We start from the raw sequence: 25,013 nt of genomic DNA on the forward strand, positions 1-25,013 counted from the left end.
AGTCCAGAGGCCACCTAAAAAAAACACACCAAAAAACAATAGCAAAATAAACAAAAAAACCCTGACGAAAATCCACTTAGTGGTGGATGGAGAAAGTGAAGTTGGATTATGATAGCCTAGTGGTTAGAACAGTTGAATAGAATAGGACAAGTACTATCTCTGTTCTCTCCTGTATCAGAGGTTTCAATTCCATTTTCTGTTAATCAGAAGTGCGTCCTAACCACCAAGCTGAAAAGTGTGTGGGCAAAAGCAACTGCATCCATACATTACTGCTGAAGATGGAGTGTGAGAAACAGTGCAATTAGCTTTTCTCTCCAGAAAACACATTCATTGGCCAGCAGGTGCTTACTAAGCAGAACTGTGGTGGAAATGATGCCTTGGATTTAGCTTTTATATTTTTCAGGTTATCTGCCACTTGGTGTGTAACTGAAACTTCATATTAGGTGTTAGTAAGTTGTCTTCCACAGGGTATTTAGACAAAACAATCCCTTCCTAGCTAGAGAATCAAGGACAACCGTTACCCAAAAAGTGAAGGGAAGGGGGCAAGCTAGGGGGTTGATGACATGGAGCTGTGGCTGGACAATTGACCCCAGTATGTAGATGAACCAATACTTAATAAATGTGTAAAAAGTTGTGACTGGGAGCCATCTTGGATTCAAGCTGGGTGCAGCCCTGGCCAGGGTCTTGTACTGCCCAAGGTGTATCCTTTTAAGGCCTTTCAATAGATACCTGTTTTATTCCTTTTAACTCTGTCTAGTCTCTGTTCCAGATCAGTTTCTCTAGGCACTACTCCATCATGGGGTTCCCTATGGGCTGCAGGTGGATCACTGCTACACTGTGGACCTCTGTGGGCCTGTAGGGGCACAGCCTGCTTTACAGTGGGCTGTTGGGCAGTCACTAAGTCTCTGGAGCACTTCTTGCGTGCTCTTTCTCAGTGTCTTGGGGTTCTGCAGAGTTGTGTCTCTCAGTTTTTCTCACCCCTCTCAGCTGCTGTGCAGTGTTCTTTACCCTTTCCTAAATGCCTTATAGCAGAGGCATCGCCAGCATGGCCGAGGGGCTCAGCTTTGGGCAGCAGCAGGTCCATCTTGGAGTGACTGGAACTAGCTCTGTCTGACACGGGGGCAGCTTCTGGTGCCTCTCACAGAAACCACTGCTGCAGCCCACTCACTGCCAGAACCTTACCAGAGAAACTCAGTGCAGGCACTTACTTGGCAAGGAAGACTCCTTTTATTCTTAAGAAGGTTTTCTCAGATTTCAGTTGCAGTGAAACTGAAAGATGGATAGTCTCTTTTGGAATGGGAGCTGTTGTAATTTTTCTGGTAGAGCGTGCTGGTTATGCATTGAAGGCACCTGAGGGGAAGGCATACTTAGAAGTTTTTTTCTATGAGAACTTCCTCTGTGAATTGATGGGACCGATTGGAGGCTGATTTAGTTGTTGACAACCTGAGAAACCAATTAGAGAAGTTATTTTGCTCCGTGAATCCACATTTTTAAAGCAAGTAAACCCCAGGAAAAACCCTCTTTCATTTCTGGCCTTCACAAGGTAACACCAGCCAGCCCGGAGTTTTTCCCATGCTGCCCAGGCCAGGCAGGGGTAGGCTCAGGAGGCTGCTGAGCCCCCCATCATGGCCACGGCTTGGAGCAGCCGTGGGGTGGCCGAACCTACCCAGCTGTGCACATGGCCTGGGTGGGGGAGGCAGCTGAGCCCTGCTTTGGTGCAGCTCCTGCATGCCCTCGCTTGCTGGGCAAGGTAAAGACAGGTGCCAGTGGGCAGCCCTCGCCCAGCTCCCCAGTGTGGCCCAAGTGTCCCGAGATCCAGCGCTGCTCCAGCATGGCCAGCTGCAGCCCCCTGCATCTTCTGTGTGAGATTTTAACCTTTCCAGTGCTCAGATTAGATTTACAGACCTTCAATCCTTTCTTGAGTACGGGGGAAAAAACAGAAAGAACACACTAAGGACAATAAAGTAGAAGCCAAGTTTTAGATGGAAGGAAAAGGAGGAGATGCCGTCAAGTTTGGCTAAAAAATCTTTTTGTAAGCTATAAGGGTGGACTATATTACACTAAAAATTCCTATAAACTGTGGAAAAAGACATGGGGAGTTGAAGTGTTCAAAAGATCCTTTGCCCTGAAGGAAAAAGGGGATCTTTGTTCCTGGGAATAAAAGTATGAACAGAGAAAAGAGCGATGAAGAGAACTTTTGCTTTTGAACTGTTCATTCTTAAAAGTAGGCACCCGATGAGTTTAACATGGTCCAGAAACACAGTTTGAGGGTGCTGTGAAGATAGGAAGATGTTAGTGGAAAATTAAGCCACGAGAGAACTGTTTCTTTTTCTTCCTGTGGAAAAAAATCCCTATGGCTGAACAAGAAGAGACTCCTCTCCCTAAAGTAAACTGAGATTTAAGTTGGGAGCTGAGTGAAGTGTATTTGTATGTTGTTGTTAAAAAGGTGTGGGAAGGGGGAGGATGGAGTGGTCTGAAGATCTTATTCTGAATTTATTATTTTCTTTGTGTTGTTAATAAAGTTTTTCTTTATGCCCTCTGAAGTTTTAGACCTGCCTTGCTTTTGCTCTTAATTCTATCTCACAACAGAAAATAAGTATATTAAAATTGGCAAACTTAAACTATAACTATTTATTGGTGCATTAGCCAGGAAATCAAACTAAACCAAGACATGGAGTAATGCATAAACTGCTACATAGCAATGCTTCTGGAACATTGTAAAAAATACCTGCAGTGTTCCCACAGACAGAATGTAACATGTTCACAGTTGTTGTTTGCATAGATTATGTCTTTCCATGTGACAGTCTGAGGGCAGTGTTTGGCTTGTGGGCAGTATCAATGTCTAACTAAAAGCAGCAAATAAAGGCTACTTCTTTTGTGGGAGATTCTTGTCATGATTAGGGAATATGTTAGCATATTGTGAAATCTAGAGCTCAGTGTTTGTTTGGTGCAAGATTGGAGCAGGTGACCTAGTTCTTGTAAAGCTAAGTAAAGTGTGATGCAGTTTTATAATTTTTTTTTCTTTGTTACTTTTTTTAGCCTTTTTCTTGTCTGCTAGTTTGGATATCAATGGAGTTTCTTGCTTAATGTTACTGAGCAGAGTTGAGTTACTGAAGATGATGATAAACTTCATAAAGCTGTTGAAATTTGTATTTGATGAAGAGAGCTGAAGGTTTTTCTCAGCCTCATGTATTATACTTGGACCTTAAAAATTCCAGTACTCATTTGAAACCCTTGTATCCCCTTAAATTTTCTGTGATTATTGTTTGATTTGTTTCTTTGCGTGTTTTTCTTTCTTGGGGTTTAGTTGGTTTGTTTGTTTTGGTTGTTTGGGCTTCTGGTTTTGTTATTGTGTAGCAGTATTATCAGGCAGTAACTGCAACATTAATAGGCGAAGTTTAAACAGAACATAGCCTTGTTAATTTTATCTGGAGAGGTGATAGCATGGTGGGAGGTTGTTGTCTGGATGTTATTCATGCTATGTCTTTGGAAATAGGTCACTGTATCTTCCAACATAAAGCTTTGGGTTTTGACTTGCTTACTCTGCAGTCATTCATGGCTGAGATGAGCACATAATTGTCTAACATTCACTGTCTAATGAGGCTTATGCTCACGCACCAAGTGCAAGATCCAACATAAAGTATCTCTGCCCCTTATATTGCTGCTGCTGTTCACTTCTTAATACAGAAGGATGGCTCTGCATGCTCGAGGGTGTCCTGGTTTAAAAAGGTGTCGGGATGGCAGTGCTAGCAGCAACCACCCCCCTCCTCCGAAGCCGAAAGCGAGCAAGCCACTTCCTCCCACTTGCCTTTACCTGGTGCTAATCTTCTAACCCCCTCCTTTCCCTTGCCCTCTGAGAGAAACTCCCAAAAAGGCAGGGAGGCTCTCCCAGGGAGATCCAGGGAGGTCTCAAGGACCTAGGTATCAGTGTGTCTTAATGGGAAAAAATTCCACAGACAGAGAGGAAAAGAAAAACCAACTGCCAACAAAGGGGCAGCCAGATGGAATTCTGCATAGGGCATTATGTTCTGGAAGCTTCTTCAATCAGTACTAATAGTATTTCTGAAGCAGGAAGACAGCTCCATCTTCTTGCTCTGCTATTTATTATTTCTTCTTGGCATATAGCTGGAGTACCATGTGTTTACTCAAATGTGGTTTTACTGCATTTTTGATGTCTGATAACTGTAGATGGTGTTTGGAAGACTTGTTGAAGTTGTTCAATGTAGTTTCAGTCACTACTTCTCTTTGTTTGTCCTTCTTGGTTTATTTTTATTCCACATACCACAAAAAGGAAGGGAATCTCAATTTTTGTTGTAGTATTTGGGGGAAAGACTTTTATTTCCCATCTCTGAAAGCATTAATTCTAAAAAATAGATAATTTATTAAATATATCCTGACATAAATTTATGGTAATGATAGTAGCTTATAGTATCTGCTGTCAGGGAGATAAACTGGCAACCATCAGAATGCCAATTTATATGCAAGAAGAAAAAAGTGAGTTCATGCAGTAATTTATAAGCCTGAAAAACGCCATTATCTTTTTCTGATCCATAGCCTTCAGTTTTAGTTTTACAAACGGTATGAAAACTCTGGGGCCCAGTGACAGTAGTATGGAATAGCAATCTAGTTACTTATTTGCCTTCAAACGGGTAAAAAATGTTCATTTTGGACAAAATAATCTGTTAATCCCAAGTGAACTGCTGAAAGTCTGTTTTCTGCACATGAAGCCCTTCTTCAATGTACTTGCCACTCATAAACACCAATCTCCAGATTCTTCAATGAGGAAGGTAGCAGAATAATGAGTTTTCAGATAGGTCTGTTGGGGAAGTGTGTTAGGTTATATCTTTGTGTCATTTGTAGACAATTTATTGCTTTTTCCCTTCAGTCGATTTGTGTGAGTTTTACTTGCTTGAGAAGTAATCCTTTTTGGCTAGAGAGACTTGGTTAGTGCCAGGTATCCCCATGAAATAACCAGTCACCAATTGTACACAAACTTCAAAACTCTTCTGCTGCTCTCACAAAGTGTACTACAGGAATAGTAGGGGAAGGAAGGCAGAAGATTTGTTTTAAGACCTCCAACTTACTTGTTTCAAGTCACTGTTCTTCCTTATTTATGAGAAAATCTTAAGTTTTGAAAGCTGTTAAGAAACTGGTTGCCAATGTACAGATTTTGGGTAGTGGGATGAAAAGTAATACAAGAGGAACTTCATTTTTTAGCTTTATTAGAGTTTGGGAGGTGTCTTTTTTTTGTTTTAATACCTTTATAAAATTCTCTTTTATTTGCCAGTCTATGTTGGCAGAAACCTCCGCTTTTCTGAAGTTTGCTAAAAATAGAATTTGGAAAGTGCTCTTTCTTACCATGTCATAAATGGGATTAATTTACCTGAACACCTAATTTCTAACTCTTGTGACAGTCAGATGAATTAGGTATTAGAAATTTCATCTTGTTCTTATTGCTTGAAAGGCAAACAGCTACCGTTTCACATTCTAAGGGAAAGTAACTTTTTTGTTAGCAGAATTGAAGGACAACAGATACATAGCAAATTAGTTGAAGAAATAAATCTTTGATCCTGTTCTGTGAGCCCAGGATCCTTATGCTCATAGCTCAGTTTCAGCTTCCGGATCTGAAGTTTCTGTATTTGTCTTGGGGTTATTTTGTCATGATACTTTATTCCCTGATCACCTGCTTTATGCCAGAAATGTCTGCAGTGTCTTTAAGATGGTTCAGGGGCGGGGCCAGAGCCTGGGTACACTGGGCGCGGGCTCTGTTCAATCTCTCTCTCTGCGGATGCTCCGGACGTTGCTTTCTTCTTTTTCTTGGATCGGGTTTTTTGCTAGCTTGAAGCAAGGAATCCTCACAGCGACTTACTGGCTTTTTGTTCCCTTGAACTGTTTTGGGCTTGGCTTGTTTTTCTTTTCGGCCTGTGCGGGGAACTGGCAGGACCACCCTGAACCAGAGACCTCAGAGGAGCTGAACCAGCATGAGAAAGGAAATTAAAATCCACCAACTTCGCCTGCTGCGAGGAGGAGACCCACACCAGAAATTCAGCTTTCCCATGTGCTGTGCTCTGGGCTGCTATGCGATCTCCTCTTCCCCTTCCCAGAGACAAAAGCGACCAGCTTCCGCTTTGTTTTCCGGTCACGAAATCAGCCTGTGATTTTTTTTTTTATTTTTTTTTTTCGCCCGGGCATTTTTCTGAGGTGTTTTGGTTGGTTGGTTTGTGTTCTGCTTTTGGTGGATGTCTGGATGTGTTGAGGGTAGGTTTCTGGGAATTGATAGCTAGCATTTATTCAGTCCTTTTCTATGCCTTCCTCGTGTTGTTTGTTTTTAGTTTTTTGTAGCTGTTAATATGCAGGGGGTTTTTGTTGGAGTGTTTTTTTTTCAGTTTCACCTGCTGGTATTAATTTCTCTCATTGGCAGAAGAAAAGGGAGTTATTAAAGGGTTTTTTTCTTTAAAGGAAATGCTCATTCTAGGGCATTTTCTCCTGAAATTTATCTCCAAAGTCGGGACAGTATTGTTGACCCACACCTAGCCTCTGAATTAGGACAGATATTTTCTGGGCAACTTTTGCTTTGCTTACCATGCCCTTTACAGGAAGCTGAATGATTGACCACTACTGAGAATTTACTATTGCTTCACTTAGTTCATAGGACAGCCAAAGTAATTTTGACTGATATTTGAAAACAAAATCAGTTTTGCTGAGACATCACTGTTGAATGGCACTTGCGTAATGACCTACAAATAAACAACCTAACCCTTTGGATCAGATAAGCTTCTAAACAAGTAACTGCATGTTAATTTTTTAAATAGAAGTGACATTAATATTATGAAGCTATATACTTCTCACAGCATGTTACCTTCTTAAAACAACAGATGCCTGATCTGTGGGCCTGTTTCTGTGTACAAGTTACTTTGCCAGTATTTTACTTTCACATGGCAGGTTAAATATGTGTTCACCACTACATTAGTAGTTAGAAGTCCTTTTCTCAGAAGGCAATGCTCGTGTCCATCTCTATAATTTTTAATTTTTCAGAGTGAAAACAAGTGTCATTACACAACACAACACAAAACAAAATGTTGTTGCAAGCTGTTGCAATCTTTCCTATGAAAACATAATATATTGTGTTTTCATAGGAAAGATTCTCTCGAGTTTTAACACGAGGGAGTTTTTAATAGTCCTAATGGTGGTATTATGTTTTTCATTAGCACTACTGTTTTGCCATTGCTATTTGATCACAGAACTTCTGTGGAATAAACAGCCAATGACATGGATAGTGAGTTAAATATTCTAAATAATGGAGAATATTTCTATTGTGTTTTTCATGTACAGTATATAGTCTCCACTTAAGCCTTGTTAAGTTAGGAAAAAATGCATTTGCCAGCTTTTACTTCTGTGAGTTACGTTATCTGTTACTAAAATTTATGCATCAGTAGTTCAATAATAATTTTGCAACTATTCCCCATGCATGCTCTAAACATAAATGTAAAAGTGTAGACTGTATGTGGTGTGCAGTGTTTTATTTCTTATGCTTTGCTCAGAGGTGCATAATTGTCCAAACACTTTTTCTGGATGAGGTGAGTTTATTTTATCTTCCTTTATCAATTTTTTTTTTTTTTGTCTATTACTTGTAGGTTAAAAAGTCATACCGTCTCAGGGAAGTAGCATCACGTTGTGGGTGTCTTGGAGCAGCAAGTCTAATCAGTAATGAGCAGATGATAACAAGTTAAACAGTGCCTGGTGAACAATGCAATCACGGTGGCAAGCCTGCACAAGCAACATCAAAGAGCAAGGGACTTTGGTGTTCCCAAGTCATTAGGAAACATGCCCAGGATCTCATCTGCCAGAGTGCCTGCAATTTTTACGTAGATTTCTATAGGTCTTGTAACCATGTCTGTTAATGCGACAGAGAATGATCCTCCCAGATTCTTTGTAGGTGGAGAAGATGGAGAAGGATTGTTGGATTCAGCTAGATCTACAGATTATGAGCACTTCTATGACCATGGGGAAGAAGAGGAGGAAGAGTATGATTCTGTATGTATTGTAGGGACACTCATTTACTAGTCTTTGTTCTCAAGCATTATTTTTCATTTCCAAATCTTTTTTTTTAACATGGTTTCTAAAAATATTTTTTCAAAATATTTTTCAGTATTTAATTGCTTTTCAAAAATGGCATCAGCTCATGTAAATCTAGTACTGAAATGGTGCTCTAAACTGAGAAATTTTTCATGTTAGGATAATGATCTGTCCAGTAATGCCTGGAAAAGAAGGATACTGGAAAATTAAGTATACCTTGAAATGTAAAGTAGACGTGCTTGATATTAGAGAGTTTCAGGGCAACTGAGGTTGATGTGCATGATTTGCAGACTTGATTTGGATTCTGAGCATGAACTTGATGATGGCATAAACCTCTGTTTCATTTATTTGGATAGCTGGAAGCAAAAACAATTATTGGGAATTTTTCTTTTGTGTGCTGTCAACTGCTTCATCGTTTACTTTTGATTTTTTTTAATATTCTTTCTTGTAGTGGTGTATTGAAAGTGCATACTAAGTTAATCTTAAATTATACCTTAGTTTATTATTTTTATAAAGTGTTCTGAATTGTATTTGAGCACTGTGCTCACCAATTTTTAGCTTGCTTAGGACAAACTCTTAATTTTATTATGCATGAGTCATCATGTCATTTTTTAAACTATTAGTTGTTTGTTCTTCTTGCAACATTGCACTTTATGGAATAGATTACATTTTCACTAATTGTAAACAAATATAAAAAGTTTAAATGCAAGACTGCATTGCTATAGACTTCCCATAATTAAAAGTAATGTGGAAATGCAGAGTACCAGTTCAAAATTAGCAGCTCAGGTAGCTTAAATCAGTGAGTCTGTTTTGGCAAGGGAAGGTAGCTGGCTAGGTTTTCAAAAAGCAAAAGCATAAATTAAAGGATTGTTCTATGGGCTTTTTGTTTGTTTCCTTTATAGAGCAGAGTAGGTTGGCTGTTGACTTAAGAAATACCACTGACAGAAAAGAATTATTGAAAGTTTAACATGAAAGTAAATATAGAGTATGCAAAAAAATTGAAATGGTTTATGCGCTTAATAGTTCAGAAATCTAGAAAAGTAGTTTCTTGTTTTCTAATTTTCCTTTCCATAATTTGCTTGTAATATTAGGTGATGAGAGGCCTTGTGGCTATTAATTAGACATGAATAAATGACAAAATTGAAAAGTTAATTACTAGTCAATTTCAGAGTAAGCCATAAGTAGGTGAACTGTATGCCAGTTCAGTTTCACTCTTGAGGCATTTTTTGTGAGGATGCAGGTTTTGTGCTGTTACGCTGCACTTTGTTATCTGCTAGCAATTTACCTGATTAAAAACTAAATTAAAGGTAGCACACAAATTTTAAGACAAAATACCTGCTCTAGTATTGTGCCGCTAAAACCCTTTTGTGTTTTGAGAACACATAATAATTGCTTTTCCCTTACCCCACCTTCTTTCCAGCCACCAGAAAGACAAATCGCAGTTGGGATTTGTTCAATGGCTAAGAAATCAAAGTCCAAACCAATGAAAGAAATTCTTGAACGCCTCTCCATGTTTAAGTATATAACTGTGGTGATATTTGAAGAGGATGTTATTTTGAATGAGCCAGTAGAAAATTGGCCTTTATGTGACTGTCTCATTTCTTTTCACTCTAAAGGTAAATCTTGTAATAATACCATAAATATTTGTGACAACTAAATTATTTAAGTTCTTTGAAAGTCCTTTTAGGGTTGTTTTTTTTTTTTTTCTTGCAGTTTTATTGGATTTTCCTTTATATTCTTTAATATAATATAGCTAATTTTTAAAGTGCAAGTTTTTAAAGCAATACTCTTGACATTGCTTGAGAAAGTCTTGTCTGACAAAATAGAATAATAGCTGTCGCAGTAGTAAATATGTTTGAAGCCGGTGGAAACAGTGATCTCATGCAAAGGTTTCAAACTATTTCTGAACTGGTAATGTGTCTTATAATTTTAATTTGTTTTTCTTAATAAACATTTTAGGGTTTCCACTGGACAAAGCAGTTGCCTATGCAAAACTCAGGAATCCATTCATAATCAATGACTTGAATATGCAGTATCACATACAAGACAGGTAAATAACACTAATCACCTTTTAAAGCAAGCCATTTTTGTCAGAAACTATAAGAATTTGTCATTATTGCATAAGCAACAGTTCCAGTGTATTGTCCCTGCCCATGATGGAGGGTTTGGAACTAGAGGTTTTTAACATCTCTTCTAATTCAAACCATCCAGTGATTCCAGGATTGTACAGTAGTTTAAATAAAATTACAGTAAACATTACACCTTATTAATGTATGCATAGTTTTCTGGGATTCATCTTAAGGAGTGTTTTTTTCTTTTGGTGTTTTTACAGTGATATGTCTGAATATTTAGCAGGTTAGAAATTTGGTGATACATTTTTCTAAAGCTTAGCAAATAAGAGTGTTTAAACTGCCTCTAGGATAGGTCTGTATAGCAGCTGTACAAGCACAGAAAATTGTAGAATTCATGTGATTTGCAGGGTTTTTTTCCGTAAAGGTGATACTTAACAGAAATTGTTGGTACTCAAAGGTCATGTGTTATTGAAAGCAAATTTTCTTTTGGAGCTGAGGTCATGCGTAGCAAACATTAATAAAACAATGATGACAAAAATATATAAACTCTGGAGCTTTCTGAACAGTGAGCAGACCTCCTAATCTGGATGCCTTCAGTTACTGTTCTGTATAAACTTAAAATGAAAATCTCATTTAACAAGACAGTTGTTTTGTGCAAATGTCTATTGTGCAACCAGAGAGGAAAGTACTGGCGTTGCAAAGTGCATTTTTATTGATGTTGAAGAGATCATTGCAAAGGTACTGCTGTGTCAGTGACCTGTATGGCATTTTATTAGTAAATAGAGTATATGTAACCTTACCCTGTGTGATTTGAAAAAAAATTAGTGTTGTTTTTTTCCTCCTTTACTCATGGATTGTAAAGTGCAAATATTAGCAGGATTTCCCAACTCATTGTGCAATATTTGTCTTCTAGAAGAGAAGTCTATAGTATTCTTAAAGCTGAAGGCATTTTACTTCCTCGCTATGCAGTTCTGAACCGAGATCCAAACAATCCCCAAGGTAAAAAGATCAGAGAAAAAATATCAAGCATTAGCATCTCTTCATTTCCACTGGAGAACAGTATGAACATAATGGAAAGCTAGATTTCACTGCCTAGACAGTTAATTTTTGCAGTTTTTGATTTCTTTGCCAGCATTTGAAGTGTCGTGGATTAACCCTTACTGGCTGTGGTGGACAGTATGTGATAAAGAAAACATGTTTGAGGCTGTGTAAAGCACTGTTCAGTATTACCAAAAATATCAAGACTTTTTTGTCACAAGTTCAAAACATAGCGCCATACCAGCTGCTGTGAAGAAAATTAACTCCATCTCAGCCAAAGGCAGTACAAGTATGCAACTAAGAAATATGATTCTGACACCATACATCTTACAGACATCATAGACTAACTAGAATATAAGGGCCTTCTTACTCAAATTTAGTTTCTAATATGTCACCAAAGACTGCAGCATCCAGGATGTTCTATTAACCACAATTATTAGTAATTTTTCTTAGGAAAGTAATGTTGACAGAAACAAGTCAGGCTATTGAATACTTCCCTTTCTGAATATAAGCAGCCATATATTTGAAATCTGTTTTAGACATGCCTGCAGATACTGTACTATGAATATAAATGGGAATTAATTCTTTGTGTACCTGCAAACAGACTAAAGTTTTTCTAGTAAAATGAAGACTTTAAGGAACAGTAAGAGATTGCAATGACAGGTCAAGGGAATTTTGCATTAAAATGTCTGTGATTTAGGGGGAAAAAAGGACATGTTTATGCTTCAGAAGTAAAATAAAAGCTGCTGCTTACAGTTAACAAGTATTAAATATCAGATTCCTGATTGCTGATACCAAGGGACCTAATCTTATATGCAGGGTGCATTTATCACATAGTATGAGACAGTTTTAACTCTATGGAAGATGCTGTGGCATCTGACACCACACTGTGTGTACTGTTCGCTTGCCAGCTCCCTGCTATTTCAGAGAAAGGCACTGAAAAAACAAGACAAGTAGTTCTTCCTTCTCTTCAAAACGTTTCAAAAATACACTACCTTATGCAGCTTATGCACTGCAGGAGGCAATTTCCTATCTGTCACTTAGGGAATCAACAGAAATTCTGGAACATAGTACTTAAATAACATAATGTAGACATGGTCCAGGAAACAAATACTGCAGGGGATCATCTGTCGTTGTGCAGTCAGTAACAAATCAGAGAAACAAAGATGTAATAGAATATTATTATTTCAGCTTGCAAATTAATGCAGATCTCTTAATAATTGTATGCCATTAGTATACTGTTACAGCTCTGTTCTTTGCACTGTTCTTCAGAATGCAACTTGATTGAAGGAGAAGATCATGTAGAAGTGAATGGAGAAATTTTCCAGAAGCCCTTTGTAGAAAAGCCAGTTAGTGCTGAGGACCACAATGTTTATATTTATTATCCAACATCTGCTGGAGGTGGAAGCCAGAGGCTCTTTCGAAAGGTGAGATTATGGTGCTAAAGCTACTGAAAAGCATTAGATGTCTAACAGGATTGCAGAGGAATTCTGTCAAGTCCTGCTTGCTTAGGAATAGTGGCAGATCAGAGAAATTTTAGGAGAACGTGTAGGTTGAATGAAGGCCTGTTTCTTGCAGTAGATGATTAGCTACTGCAGATTCTTAGCACACACCATGGATGTACTCTAGAATCTTAGAAAAATCTTTTGGCAATGGTCAAAAGTTTCCTTCATTTGATATGTGTTTTTGCAGTACAAGTGTGTTATTTTAGGTAGTTTTAAAGTTTCTCAAGCAGTACCTTATGAGTTTTTTAATGGAAAAATACATCTTTCAGATTGGCAGCAGAAGCAGTGTTTATTCTCCTGAAAGCAGTGTGAGGAAAACAGGCTCCTATATTTATGAGGAATTCATGCCCACCGATGGAACTGATGTGAAGGTATGATAACTACACATTCTTATTTGTATTTAGAACAATTAAGTGCTCAAAGAGCTTGTCAGTTTTAAAGGTAATAGTATATCGTGGTCAAGGATTAATTTTAATGGAGTTGTAATGCAGTTCATGAGTAAAGAATGCAATTCTCATTCTAGCTGAACATAGTACTTGTAATGTATAGCAGCTGTGCTTGTGTTGTTGGAATCAAGTGCTGATGGCTTGCTACCCAACATATTGTCTTTGTTTTTTTGTATTAGTGCCAGAACAGCATCTTCTTTCCCATGGTAACAGATGCTGCCTAAATATTGTATCTGAAGGTTAATGATTACAAAGAATAGATCTTAGTATGCTAATTAATAAACAAAATTACTTGTAAAATATTATGGAGTCAAAGTAAATAACCTTTGTGGACCTTACCTGTAATAATTTTTCTCTTTCATTCATTTAAGTTCTTAACAGAGGTTAATATTAGGTACCCTAAGAGAATGCTAAAACAGAGTGATAACGTAGTAAGGTAAACCAGCCATGAGTGAAGATTACTTCCTTTCCCTTTGTCTTCATTTTGGCTATTTTAAGCTCGTATCAAAACATGTGAAACCAATGTTTTACCAATATATGTAAGAGATAACCGTATTAAGACAAAAAAGTGCAGGTGTAGAGAATGTGAGGTCTAATCCAAAATGCCGTATTATTATTTGCACTCAACTTCTTAGCATCACTCAGTGGTGCATGAGGACAATACTCTTTTAATGTTCTCAGAAAAATGCCCTGATGTACTCTTCTAAAGATTATTTTGTGCAACACTTTGCAGTAGGTTAATTTGTGTTTACAGATGTTTGTGTAAGAGGTTTATAAACTTCCTGCAAAGTTTCTTACAACAAGAAGAGATGCAATGGCTTGCAAATGGGACTAGTTGTAGTGACTAGTCATCAAGCAGCAGTGGGCTTTTAACATCTCAAATAAATAATGGATTTTTTTCAAGACTATTTGTATTAGGCTGTTCCACTAGACCTACCCTCTTGCCTGAATTCACTGAGTTGGCAGTATTGACACTCGTCTGCTTTAATTGAATACGTTTTTAATCAATGCTTAGAGTTTGTTTTTTAATTGAAGAAACTCTAGCTTATTTTTGAGAGCTGCTGACAAAACTCTCCTAGCATATGCCCCAAGCCCTTCAGTGAGCATCATTCAGTAGAGATAGCACAATTGTTCTCTCATGCTCCTGCCTTGTCATCTTAAAGCTGAGAAAATTCTTACTTTGTTTTGTCCTGTATAAAACATAAACATACTTTTTAAATTAAGAGAATCACTTAGTCCTGCAGCCAGATTTCCATAAATAAACTCAAAAAATTGTCAAATTAACTGGTTCTTCAGGTTCTGCAGGTGTTTTGGAGAAGAAAATGTTTACATCTCTGTACCATCATAACTGAGAAATTATTTTTTATTAATTGAGTTTTTATAATGACTCTTTTTCTCTTTTTATCCTAGGCTGTCAGTAAATGATGCATTCTCTAAAGGCAGAGAATGCCACTGAGGCAAATAGTTTAGTGTCACCTTTTCAATGATGAAAGCAGCTAGTATCTTTCAACATTCTTGTCACATATGAGTTATATGCATACATTTTGCAAATTTATGCAACATAATTTAAATACACTGGATCAAGAGATCCTGTTTTTCTATACAGGTGTACACAGTAGGTCCAGACTATGCTCATGCTGAGGCCCGAAAGTCTCCAGCTCTGGATGGCAAAGTAGAAAGAGACAGCGAAGGAAAAGAAGTGAGATATCCAGTCATTCTGAATGCAAGAGAGAAGTTAATTGCTTGGAAAGTATGCCTTGCCTTTAAGGTGAGCTGATTGCTTTCCTATCTGATCAAACATTTAGTGTTAATTAATTGTTTGTTACATGAAACCTCTGTAGAGTTTTAGTGCATGATCCAGCAGTGGTAATTGCTGCGAAACTCGTACTAAGGTGAAAAGTTAAACTTCCATTTCTACATCTTTTTTTAATCAAGAAGGACTCTTTCTTTAATGTATTGAAAAGTTCTGGATAAGTTGCTTGTGTTGCATTAGTTCCCTGAATTTGCATGTTGCTGTTGTGTTTTGCTAGCCCATAGTATATGTATCTTTTTTTGTGTATATTTTCACACATTTTGATAATAGTTTCTAAGCTGGCAAAACACAGTTTCAGTAAAGTTTTTGTAACTTCTGTTACCAGATACAGATAATTGTTAATTTGGTATTGACATGATTAAGTACATACTTAAAAATTGATAGTAATTTGATAGTTTCCATTTTTATATAATTTCAAGATTGCTATATAGTTATAATGATTCTTTTGTACAAAACTTCCTTCAGTCTCTTACCCTCCTTTCACCTGTTTTATGAAAAGGCTTTCCGTCTGTCTCTTTAACCTGTGTGTGACTGTGATGGCATTCTGGAGCCTGTAGGGTGTGAGCTCTATCAGCAAAGTGGGTTTTGAGATCTTAAGAAGTAATCTGTTGAAACAGTTTCTAGTATCCTCTGCTGATAACGTCAATAGAATGTCAATGCCAAAATTACCTTGTCAAATTTTGATAAAGGCATTTTTAAATTTTTTTTTTGTAAGAAATTACAAAATGCCGTCCTTAAAAACTATATATAGTGGGTAACCACTGTGAAAGGGGGACTTGTAGGCCCATGGCTGCTGTAAGTCTTGAAGTTCATGCTCATGTTAACCTGACCTTCAATACTAATACTGCTAAGGATAGGTGGGAAGGATAAAATCAAGTTGGGGATAGAAAGTTAAGAACAGGAAGATGGGTTCCATGGGGGTGTCATGGAACTGACATAAGATACTACTTGTAAAGTGTGTCATGTTTTTGTCATATTTTCAGATTAATAGCCTGTTAAAATATAAAGTTTGTTTAGAATATGCAGTCCTAAGTCACTTGAAATTTTATTCTTTAAAACAGCAAACAGTTTGTGGCTTTGATTTGCTACGTGCTAATGGACAGTCCTATGTTTGTGATGTGAATGGCTTCAGTTTTGTGAAAAACTCCATGAAATACTATGATGATTGTGCTAAGATATTGGGGTAAGAGTTTTCTGATTTATTTCCGATTTGCTTATTAACTCCTTTGCATATTACTGTAGTTTATGTACTACCAAATTTCTTATTACTATTTTTTACTTATTACCATTAATTAATTCTTATTACTATTAATTATTTATTAAAAATAAAATACCCTATTAAAAGTAAATAACATAAATTATTAAAAAGTACGATTAAAGAGAATCCTAAGTCAATAAATAAGTACTAGCAAAATTCCTTATTCCTAAAATTACATCAAACATCTGAGTGTTTAAAAGTGCTGTAAGGTAACTGCATAAATATTTTGAAAGCAAGATTAAGTTCATAAAGATAGCCAAGATCTTTTCAAGTAGTGGAGCACCGCTGGATGGTTGTGATTGCTGCTGTTTAATGTGTCCAAATTCCTGTACATTGTCCTTGATCTGAAATCAGTTTATACTTGTACATTTGTGGATTTCACACTTGTAAAATCAAACTGAAATAGAATCAAGGTGTCTTCTATCTCACCATCTTGTCTCTGCTGCTGGAGGCAAAAAAAGGTATCATGTGGAATAATACAGAATTGGGTATAGAACTCTATGCCAAGGAATTGTCCTCAAAGTAGGCTAAGCCCGTTGTGATTATCTTTACAGTCAGATTTCACTAATGAGCTACAGCATTACTTTTTGCATTATCTAATTATCTGGAATCTTATTTTTTGAAGAATTTTGCAAGTTTCTTAAAGAGTTTTAGGAATTATATTTTGGCTTATTCTACTTTAGGATAGACTTTTTCTTCCCTCTGTTACTGCTTCTTACGTAGATATAAATCTGAAGTTCTATGGATTTTGATGAAATATTTGTTAAACAGAACATTAGATGTGCCATGCTTCTTGAGGAGGAGACTGCATTGTCATTATATAGTTAAGATGAGAGACTACTTATTTTTCCAGTTTTATCCCAGAAACTTTTGAGAAACTACCGGTAAAAGATAGCAGTTAATTCTTTGATAAGAATGGTGTGGTGATTATTAGGCACTTTTTGTTAGGCAGTGAAGCCAATTGTCTGCATATACAAATGAACATGACAAATTCCTATCCAAGGAACTCTTTTAGTAATGGGAGTTGAAAAGCTGAAGTTCATTATAAATACAGGGCCAGTAGTCTCATGTAACTGAAGCTCCAGATTACTAAATGGTCTTTATTATGCAATTATAAAAAAAATCCCACATATCTATACGTATAGTTTGTGGCTCCTAGTACTCCAAAACTACATCAATAAAAATGCATATATATAATCTGTTTCGTTTGGAGTCAGCATGTGTTGTAAAAGCTGCACTTTGAACTTACTGATCTGGTTTTTTATTTTAAACTCCTGTTTTAGAAATATCATAATGAGAGAACTTGCTCCTCAATTTCAAATACCATGGTCAATTCCTTTGGAAGCTGAAGACATTCCAATTGTGCCAACTACCTCTGGAACAATGTAAGGAAATAGTAGCTTCACCAGAATTGTGCAAACTCCCAATGTAACTTTTGTGTGAATCTTTTTTTCTCTTTACAAGGTGTGCCCACACTGGCCTATGAATGCTTGTTTTGTGTGCTGAAAACAAGGAAGGAATCACAATTGCTATACCAGCAGTCAGAGTTTCTCACCCTTAGTCAAGCTGAGTATAGAACAGCAGATTTTCTAGTGTAGCGTCTGTTGTGCATAGCTTCCACTGCTAATCGTTGTGCCAGCACCAACTTAATATGCGCTTCTAATAAACATGCTCTCTCATTTAATGATCCTCAAAATCGTTGTTTTAAAAACTACTTAAAATAGATATTCTATAGTTACCTAAGTCCTAAAATCAGTATTTATATTTTATACCTTGTATCATTTTCAGTTAACCTTTATATTCTTTCATATGCTTCCATCACTTCTGTAGCTATGTCAGATGACTACAACTTTGTCAATTGTCTTGATTGTGGTTGGTTTAATAGTAAAGACCCCATTGAGTACAGACTTTTGAAATACAACTCTTAAAATTTCAGGATGGAGCTTAGATGTGTTATAGCTGTAATACGCCATGGGGATCGAACACCAAAGCAAAAAATGAAAATGGAAGTAAAACATCAGAGGTAAATAGAATCTTGGTAAAAATTATTTTCCATCTTTTAGAATATAAGATTGTGGGGCTAAGGAAGCAGTGAATTAACCAGGAATTGCACAATTGCAAGGTGCTTTTTGTTTTGTTTTCCTCTAAACCTAACAGTTTTAGATAATGCAAATAACAGGACTGTCAACTTGCTTGTGCAGATTTCCTTCAACACATGCTGTGCCTTGTGAACAGTCCTGTTTGATTTTATGGAAGATGCATTTGTGTCTATAAATGTCTTAATTAAAAATAATGGAGCTGAAAGTATTTCTGGTTTTCCATTAGGCTATGACTTCTGCCTTCTGCTTTTTATCATAATTATTCTTGTATGCAATGTTGTATTTTGCTAGTTGTATTTCTCAGAGTTTAACGACTCTGAATTTATGGTAGATACTATCTTTATGTTGACATTCATAAGACGACTTATATAATGGACCTGGAGCTGGGTGCAGTTTCAGCAAAAAGGAATTTTTTTTTTTTGAGACTATATTCTTGCATTCATAACATGCTGAAGAAGTATAGCACTGCTCACTTGGTGTTTTTTAATTCCTACTTCTGTTTAGGATCATTTTTGAAGATAAAGAATTTATATAGCTGCATATTCAAATGGTATATCATTCAAATACATCGAATATCCTTTGTTCTTTTTTGTTTCGTTGGTTTTTTTTACTACTTGGCAAGTCAGTAAGAGAACATTTTTGGTGCTCTTATTTTCCTAATGCATTGAAAACTTTCTGGGGAGATGGCATTTGAATAAAACTTGATTTGGCCTCTGTACTGCAGGTCTTAACCTGATTGTCAAATACTGTAAATTTAATAATTTTAGATCACTTTAAGAGCCTTCTGTTCAAGTAGTAGTAATTTGACTTATTAATGACTCTTTAAAATTACTTTCTTTATCTTAAAGATTTTTTGATCTCTTTGAAAAATGTGATGGATATAAATCTGGAAAACTGAAACTGAAAAAACCAAAACAGTTGCAGGCAAGTTTGTCTTTATTTTTTTACTATAAGATTTTGTAAGTAAAAATCTGTTTATTTAATTAAATCCTATGTTTCCTTCCTTTAGGAAGTGCTTGATATAGCAAGGCAGCTCCTTGTAGAACTTGGGCAAAACAATGATTCTGAGATTGAAGAAAGTAAAGCAAAACTTGAACAGCTAAAGACTGTGTTAGAAATGTAAGTGTCTAATTTTCAGGCGTCATAGCAATGAATGAATATTGGCTGTTGTGACTTGTTTCACCAGTTACTGTGTGGATTCCAATGTTATCAACTACATAATAATATAATAATTCAAGCACAAAGTTTTTGCAGAGAAGGAATGTCATGTTAGAAATAGGCCATCACTGTTTATTTTTCTTTTTAATTTAACTGATTGCTGTATCTAGTGCCTCAGTATATGTTCAGCAAGAGGTTACTTTCATTGATGTCAAATATTGTCTTCTTGAATGCTTTTAAAGTGAAAATACTTGTAAGCAGGGTCTGCTTCTTGCAGTGTGACATAATGATGTCTGATAGAGCCAGTAAGAGCTTTCACCATGCTTACTTGTCTACTTGCAGCAAACTTTGAGAATTGAAGGTAAATAAGTTGTTGTGTACTAAGCCTGAAATAGATAGTAATTTAAAAAAGACTTTAAAAGCCCAACCAAACAAAGAAAACAACAGAAAAGAATAAGGCGTCAAAGGTTGTTAAAGATCTGGGATCTTAGACTGTGAAATGGTAATAGGAATTTTTAGTTTTAAAAATTATCAAGGAACAGGCACTTATTATTAAAATTTATAGTAATTGTTTTATATACTGAGTTTTGCTTGAGAACTTAAAGGGCTGTAAAACCAGTGGCCATCTACATTCTGAGACCCATTTCTGGATACTGATAGCCGCTGTAATTTTGGATCTGAATGGGGGGGGGAGGGTTCCAGTTTTATGTTCAGTGTTATAAACAACAGAAATAGTGGGTGTTTTAAGATTAATTTTAGCATAGTTGTTATTTCTGCTAATTCTGTGCTTGTTGAGTTATTGTTTATTCTAAGGAGTGCTTCAATAAATGTTAGTCAAATGCACAAATCATTGACTAACAGATTAATTCTATCCTATTACAGGATTTTAACAGTTTTGGAGGAAAATATTTAAAATATTTCTCTCCCTTTTCCCCTCTAATTTTTCCCTGTTCTGCTTTAAGGTATGGGCATTTTTCAGGCATAAATCGCAAAGTTCAGTTAACATATCTTCCTCATGGCTGCCCTAAGACTTCAAGTGAAGAGGAAGGTATGTATTACTTTAGTACCTAATCACTTAATATTACGTGTATATAATAGTCATGGACTACTAGTATAACATGTCTTGATGTCAAAAAGAGTGCATATTTTGTTTTGAAATAATGTTTGTAATTAGCAGATATCAACAGTATTTTAATCTACGGAATTGTACACCTAAAACTCTGTAAATTTTCCTTTGACGAAGCTTTTCACAGACCAAATATTTTTTTGTTCATTTAGAAAAAAGAAATTAACAGTATAATTCACTACTAAGCTTCTCTCCCTGTGTACAATTAGATAATAGAAGAAATGAGCCATCCCTACTTCTGGTTCTAAAATGGGGAGGAGAGTTGACCCCTGCAGGCAGGGTTCAAGCAGAGGAGCTTGGAAGAGCTTTCAGGTGTATGTATCCAGGCGGACAAGGTAAAAAGAAAGTTATAATAATAATTTGCAAAAAATCAGTTGAGTCACTTTTGAAAATAATCAAGTGCAAGATGAGAGTTTGAGCAAAATGTTTGTTTGGTAGGAGATTATGCTGGATTTCCTGGATGTGGTTTACTTAGATTGCACAGCACTTACCGACATGATCTCAAAATCTACGCTTCTGATGAGGGACGAGTTCAGATGACTGCAGCAGCTTTTGCAAAGGTACATTGTGAAATAGTATTTTCAGTTCTAAAATTCTGATATTCTCAGGTTTGTTTTTTCTTTTGGAGTCTGGGAGAGATGTACAGTATATTAGAAAAAACTATTTTCAAAGACTAGTTCAATGTGAAAAAGTATCCAGATAATGTGCCAAACGTTTGAAAATCTTTGAGCAGATGAAGATAATTTTTAATTAAGCAGGCCTGTCTGAGGCACTTTTGTCCTGCAAGGCTCTTCTCCATAAGATTATGTAAACAAGCTAAAGTTTGCTCACTTGAAGTCCTAGGCTCTAATGCAAGTATTTGTCTTACTCACTTCTCCATGGATCTGTTACTTTGTCAGATTTCAATTACCAAGACTGCTATCTATCTATATGTACTTTCCTGACACTTGTAAGAGATCCAAGGCAATGCCTATGCTCAATAGTTCATCAGTAACCTCTGTCAAAGAATTGTCCTGGGTGTTTTCCAGAAATGTTGGTTCCTTGTCCCCTGCAATATTGGCATGGAAGTATCCAAGCCAAGAGTACCCATGGAAACAAGACCTGCAGTTAGGTGGCTTTCTCCACTTGTGTTAAGAACGTTTTATCCGTTTCCTCTTTTAATTTGGGTGGTCTTTAGCAGAGGCCTACCATGATACTGTGCTGTCTACCTGGCTTCCAAAAGGTCCTACCTAGTTACAGCAAAAGTCCATTTGTGTGAACTATCCTACAATATCTCTGTAATTTGAATTAACTTAAAGCTCTACAAGTCTTCAGACTTCCTGTTTCTCCTATTTGTTTCTATGCTGCATGTGTTTGTACAGGAGTATTTCGGTCATCTGACCTGCTTTCCCTTGGTCAGCAGGCTTGAAGAGATACCACACCATTTCCTGCTTTATTCCAGAGCTCTTCCATTGCCAGAAAAGTCACAAAAGTTTCCGGCCTTCCTTATTTTGGAATTTTCCATTCACCTCTTGTTCAAAGTCTTTGATTATCTTGTGACTCACATGGCTTGGGCTTTTGCCTCTTTAGAGTCTCTGTAAGACCCTGCCTATCTGCTTTTTATCCTGATAGATCCTGTTTGATTTGCAAATTCTTCACATAGTTTCTCTCTGGTTACACAAGTCCTTGAGCAGAGTATGTCACCCATTAAATCAGGCAGCTGTTGCTTCCAGCCTCAGGGAGAAGGCACCTGCATTCTCTGCAATCCAAGACCTGAACAGCTGGTGTTGGGGAAGGTTCTCTGTGACATGTTACCATTACTGTTTTGCACCATCTGTATCAATCTTGCACACTAGCAGTGTTTAGAGAGCCATTTCTCTGTAAATACGTGCATTGTGCCCCTGTTTGTCTAACCCACAGCCAAGTAATACCATCTTGAATTTAAACTAATGTTTTGGGTATTTTTTTAAAGATACTTATTTTTTCATCTATTTACCTGAATAATGGTATTGTTTGCTTCAGGGACTACTGGCCTTAGAGGGAGAGCTGACTCCTATTCTTGTCCAGATGGTAAAAAGTGCTAATATGAATGGTCTGTTGGACAGTGACAGTGATTCTTTAAGCAGCTGTCAACATCGTGTTAAAGCAAGGCTCCATGAAATTCTCCAGAGAGACAGAGAATTTACTGCTGATGACTATGATAAGGTTAGCATATGATTAGTTTCCCATGAAATAAAATAAATAATTATGAAATTTCCTTTGCAAAAGTACTAAGCAGTAATTTTATGTATCTGTTTTGCAAAAAATTGTTTGGGTACTTGCAAATTGTTTGAACTGTAAAGATGGCTGTACCAGCTGTGGCTATAGATATTTTGTGTTGTGATTTGGATAATCAGAATAGCTACAAACTTTGAAGTAGGAGTAAACAGGAATCTCGTTTGGAAACCTTTTTCCCCTGTTCCATTAAAACTTTAATTTGTCAATAAATGACATTATAATGTTTGCATTTTTGATAATATTTATTTTGACAGTGTGTGGTGTAAGAAGATGTTTTTTTACCTACTGAAGTTGTTTCAATCTTAATCTGCTGCGAGGTCCTTTTTTACTTACAATACTAAGATACTGAAAAGCAGTAGAATACTTCCAGTGAAATGAAATATCTCATTAACGTGCTAAATTAGCACATATGGCTTCTGTTGGCTTAATACAGAACACGTCATTGTTCCTGATTTTCATTGTATTGTTTGAAGTTAAGAAACTTCTTTCTCTTTCAATTGCTTTTATTCTGTCTCAAATAAGAACTAAACAAAAGTCCTCAAAAAAAGGTTTAAGTTTAAACTGCTATTTTTGAAAAAGTATTGAGAGAAAATTAATTAAGAATAATATACCCTGCATGTATATACTCTGTGTGGATTCATTTAAATATATAAATTGTCATTCACTCCTAGCAGTGGATTCAGCAGTAATTGGAAAATGAAAGGATTTATTGACTTTTGTTATATAGATATAATCAGGTTTGAAATGTGGCTTGAACTGATAAGAGTACTCCTCAGTCACTCAAACTTACTAACTTTCGGGATAATAAAGCAATAAAAACTTTTGGGGAGTTCATTTATTTGTGGAGATTTTTAAATTTACGTGTTATTTGGGAAAAGTGTATTATTCCTCCCTCCCTATTATGTATAAATAATCAATTTCTTGATTTACATCATAATAGGGAGATAGGAACTGCTTACAGTTAGGTAGAGAGCAGATGTTTTCCACATCCAAATTAGTTATCCATTTCAGGAATCTGAGGAAAGTGCAAATAAGTGTGTGTTTTGTCTATAAATCACTGTTTCATATCATTGGTCACTTTGGATTCTGCAGACTTTCCTGAAAAAAACATAAGGCTAAGCCTCACACGTACATTGACTCTGTTGTTTGAGTGACTCTCATCTTGATGGTAATAGGTTGTAGCTTTTACCATTTCTAAAATTAATTCAGTTCTGAAGAACATCTCATATGTTGTTGCTATACATGCATTTAAAGGCTTTCTTTTTGTGTTTGTGTCCTGCAGTCCTGTAGAAACAAAAGCCTAGGACAGGAACAGGCAAACTTTGTTTAAGGTATCAGTTACTATTGCAAATTTGGTTCCTATAGAGCAAAAAATATTTTGTGATGTGTGTAGTCTAATGACAGTATTTCTAACAGAATTTACTTTTGTAAGCTTTTGAATACAGAAGCTACTTGAAAGGAAGATATGGAGGCTTGCTAAGTATATACAAAGTTTTAAACATTTTCCAAGTTGTCTTGGAATAAAATAAATGGTTTTATGAATTCTTGTAGTTACTCATATTTACTGTATAGAATTAATTGCTCTATGAATTTCTTATTAACTTTGAATCTCTAGTAAATGGTACTACATTTAAAAATATTTTCTTAATGCCTCAATGGCAATAGATAATTGATAAGTTATTAAAAATATTCCTACCAATCTGCTTGAGTGCTGTTTCTCCAATCCTTGGTATCTTTTACATATTCCATCTTATCTCACCAGGTCTTTCAAATCTGTTCAGTTAATTTTGTGTTTATCTCAAATTGCAGCTCACTCCATCTGGAAGCATCTCACTGATAAAATCAATGCAGGTTATTAAAAATCCTGTAAAGACATGTGACAAAGTTTATTACTTGATCCAGAGTTTGACTTCTCAGATCAGGCAAAGAATGGAAGACCCAAAGTCTGCAGGTACTGAAACGTTTTGGTACTTGTATTTAGTTTCTCTAGTTAACTTAGATGAAAGAGAATTGTAATGTAACTTCACTAAACTCAGTTTTAGCAGAACATTAGTCACCCAATAATGGATTAAGTATTTTCACAGTCTGATTTCATATGCACAGTTTTGAAGTAAAAAAAGCATGAGGAACATGTGATTGTATTGCAGAAAATCTTGGCTTAGTTAT

The 25,013-nt window shown here is 36.2% G+C and overlaps 1 protein-coding gene across 14 annotated transcripts in view; it reads left to right on the top strand.

The window, feature by feature from the left end:
* PPIP5K2 (diphosphoinositol pentakisphosphate kinase 2) overlaps positions 1-25,013 on the top strand; it is a 47,519-nt gene that overhangs the window by 2,719 nt on the left and 19,787 nt on the right. For 10 of the 14 annotated variants that reach the window (XM_079331176.1, XM_079331182.1, XM_079331183.1 and 7 more), the window contains exons 2-18: positions 7,635-8,034; positions 9,497-9,692; positions 10,036-10,126; positions 11,062-11,147; positions 12,459-12,613; positions 12,961-13,062; positions 14,744-14,905; positions 16,012-16,133; positions 17,492-17,593; positions 18,145-18,231; positions 19,156-19,235; positions 19,321-19,426; positions 20,428-20,513; positions 20,801-20,926; positions 21,030-21,151; positions 22,593-22,775; positions 24,657-24,798. In XM_079331176.1, the coding sequence (XP_079187302.1) occupies positions 7,891-8,034; positions 9,497-9,692; positions 10,036-10,126; positions 11,062-11,147; positions 12,459-12,613; positions 12,961-13,062; positions 14,744-14,905; positions 16,012-16,133; positions 17,492-17,593; positions 18,145-18,231; positions 19,156-19,235; positions 19,321-19,426; positions 20,428-20,513; positions 20,801-20,926; positions 21,030-21,151; positions 22,593-22,775; positions 24,657-24,798 (2,092 nt within the window). In that variant the 5' untranslated portion in view covers positions 7,635-7,890. Of the gene's footprint in view, positions 1-7,634; positions 8,035-9,496; positions 9,693-10,035; positions 10,127-11,061; positions 11,148-12,458; positions 12,614-12,960; positions 13,063-14,743; positions 14,906-16,011; positions 16,134-17,491; positions 17,594-18,144; positions 18,232-19,155; positions 19,236-19,316; positions 19,427-20,427; positions 20,514-20,800; positions 20,927-21,029; positions 21,152-22,592; positions 22,776-24,656; positions 24,799-25,013 lie in introns of all 14 variants that reach the window. The other 4 variants (XM_079331180.1, XM_079331181.1, XM_079331186.1 and 1 more) reach the window with 1 other exon arrangement.

The sequence above is a fragment of the Erithacus rubecula genome (assembly GCF_903797595.1).
Source record: "Erithacus rubecula genome assembly, contig: SUPER_Z_unloc_2, whole genome shotgun sequence".
Lineage (NCBI taxonomy): Eukaryota > Metazoa > Chordata > Aves > Passeriformes > Muscicapidae > Erithacus > Erithacus rubecula.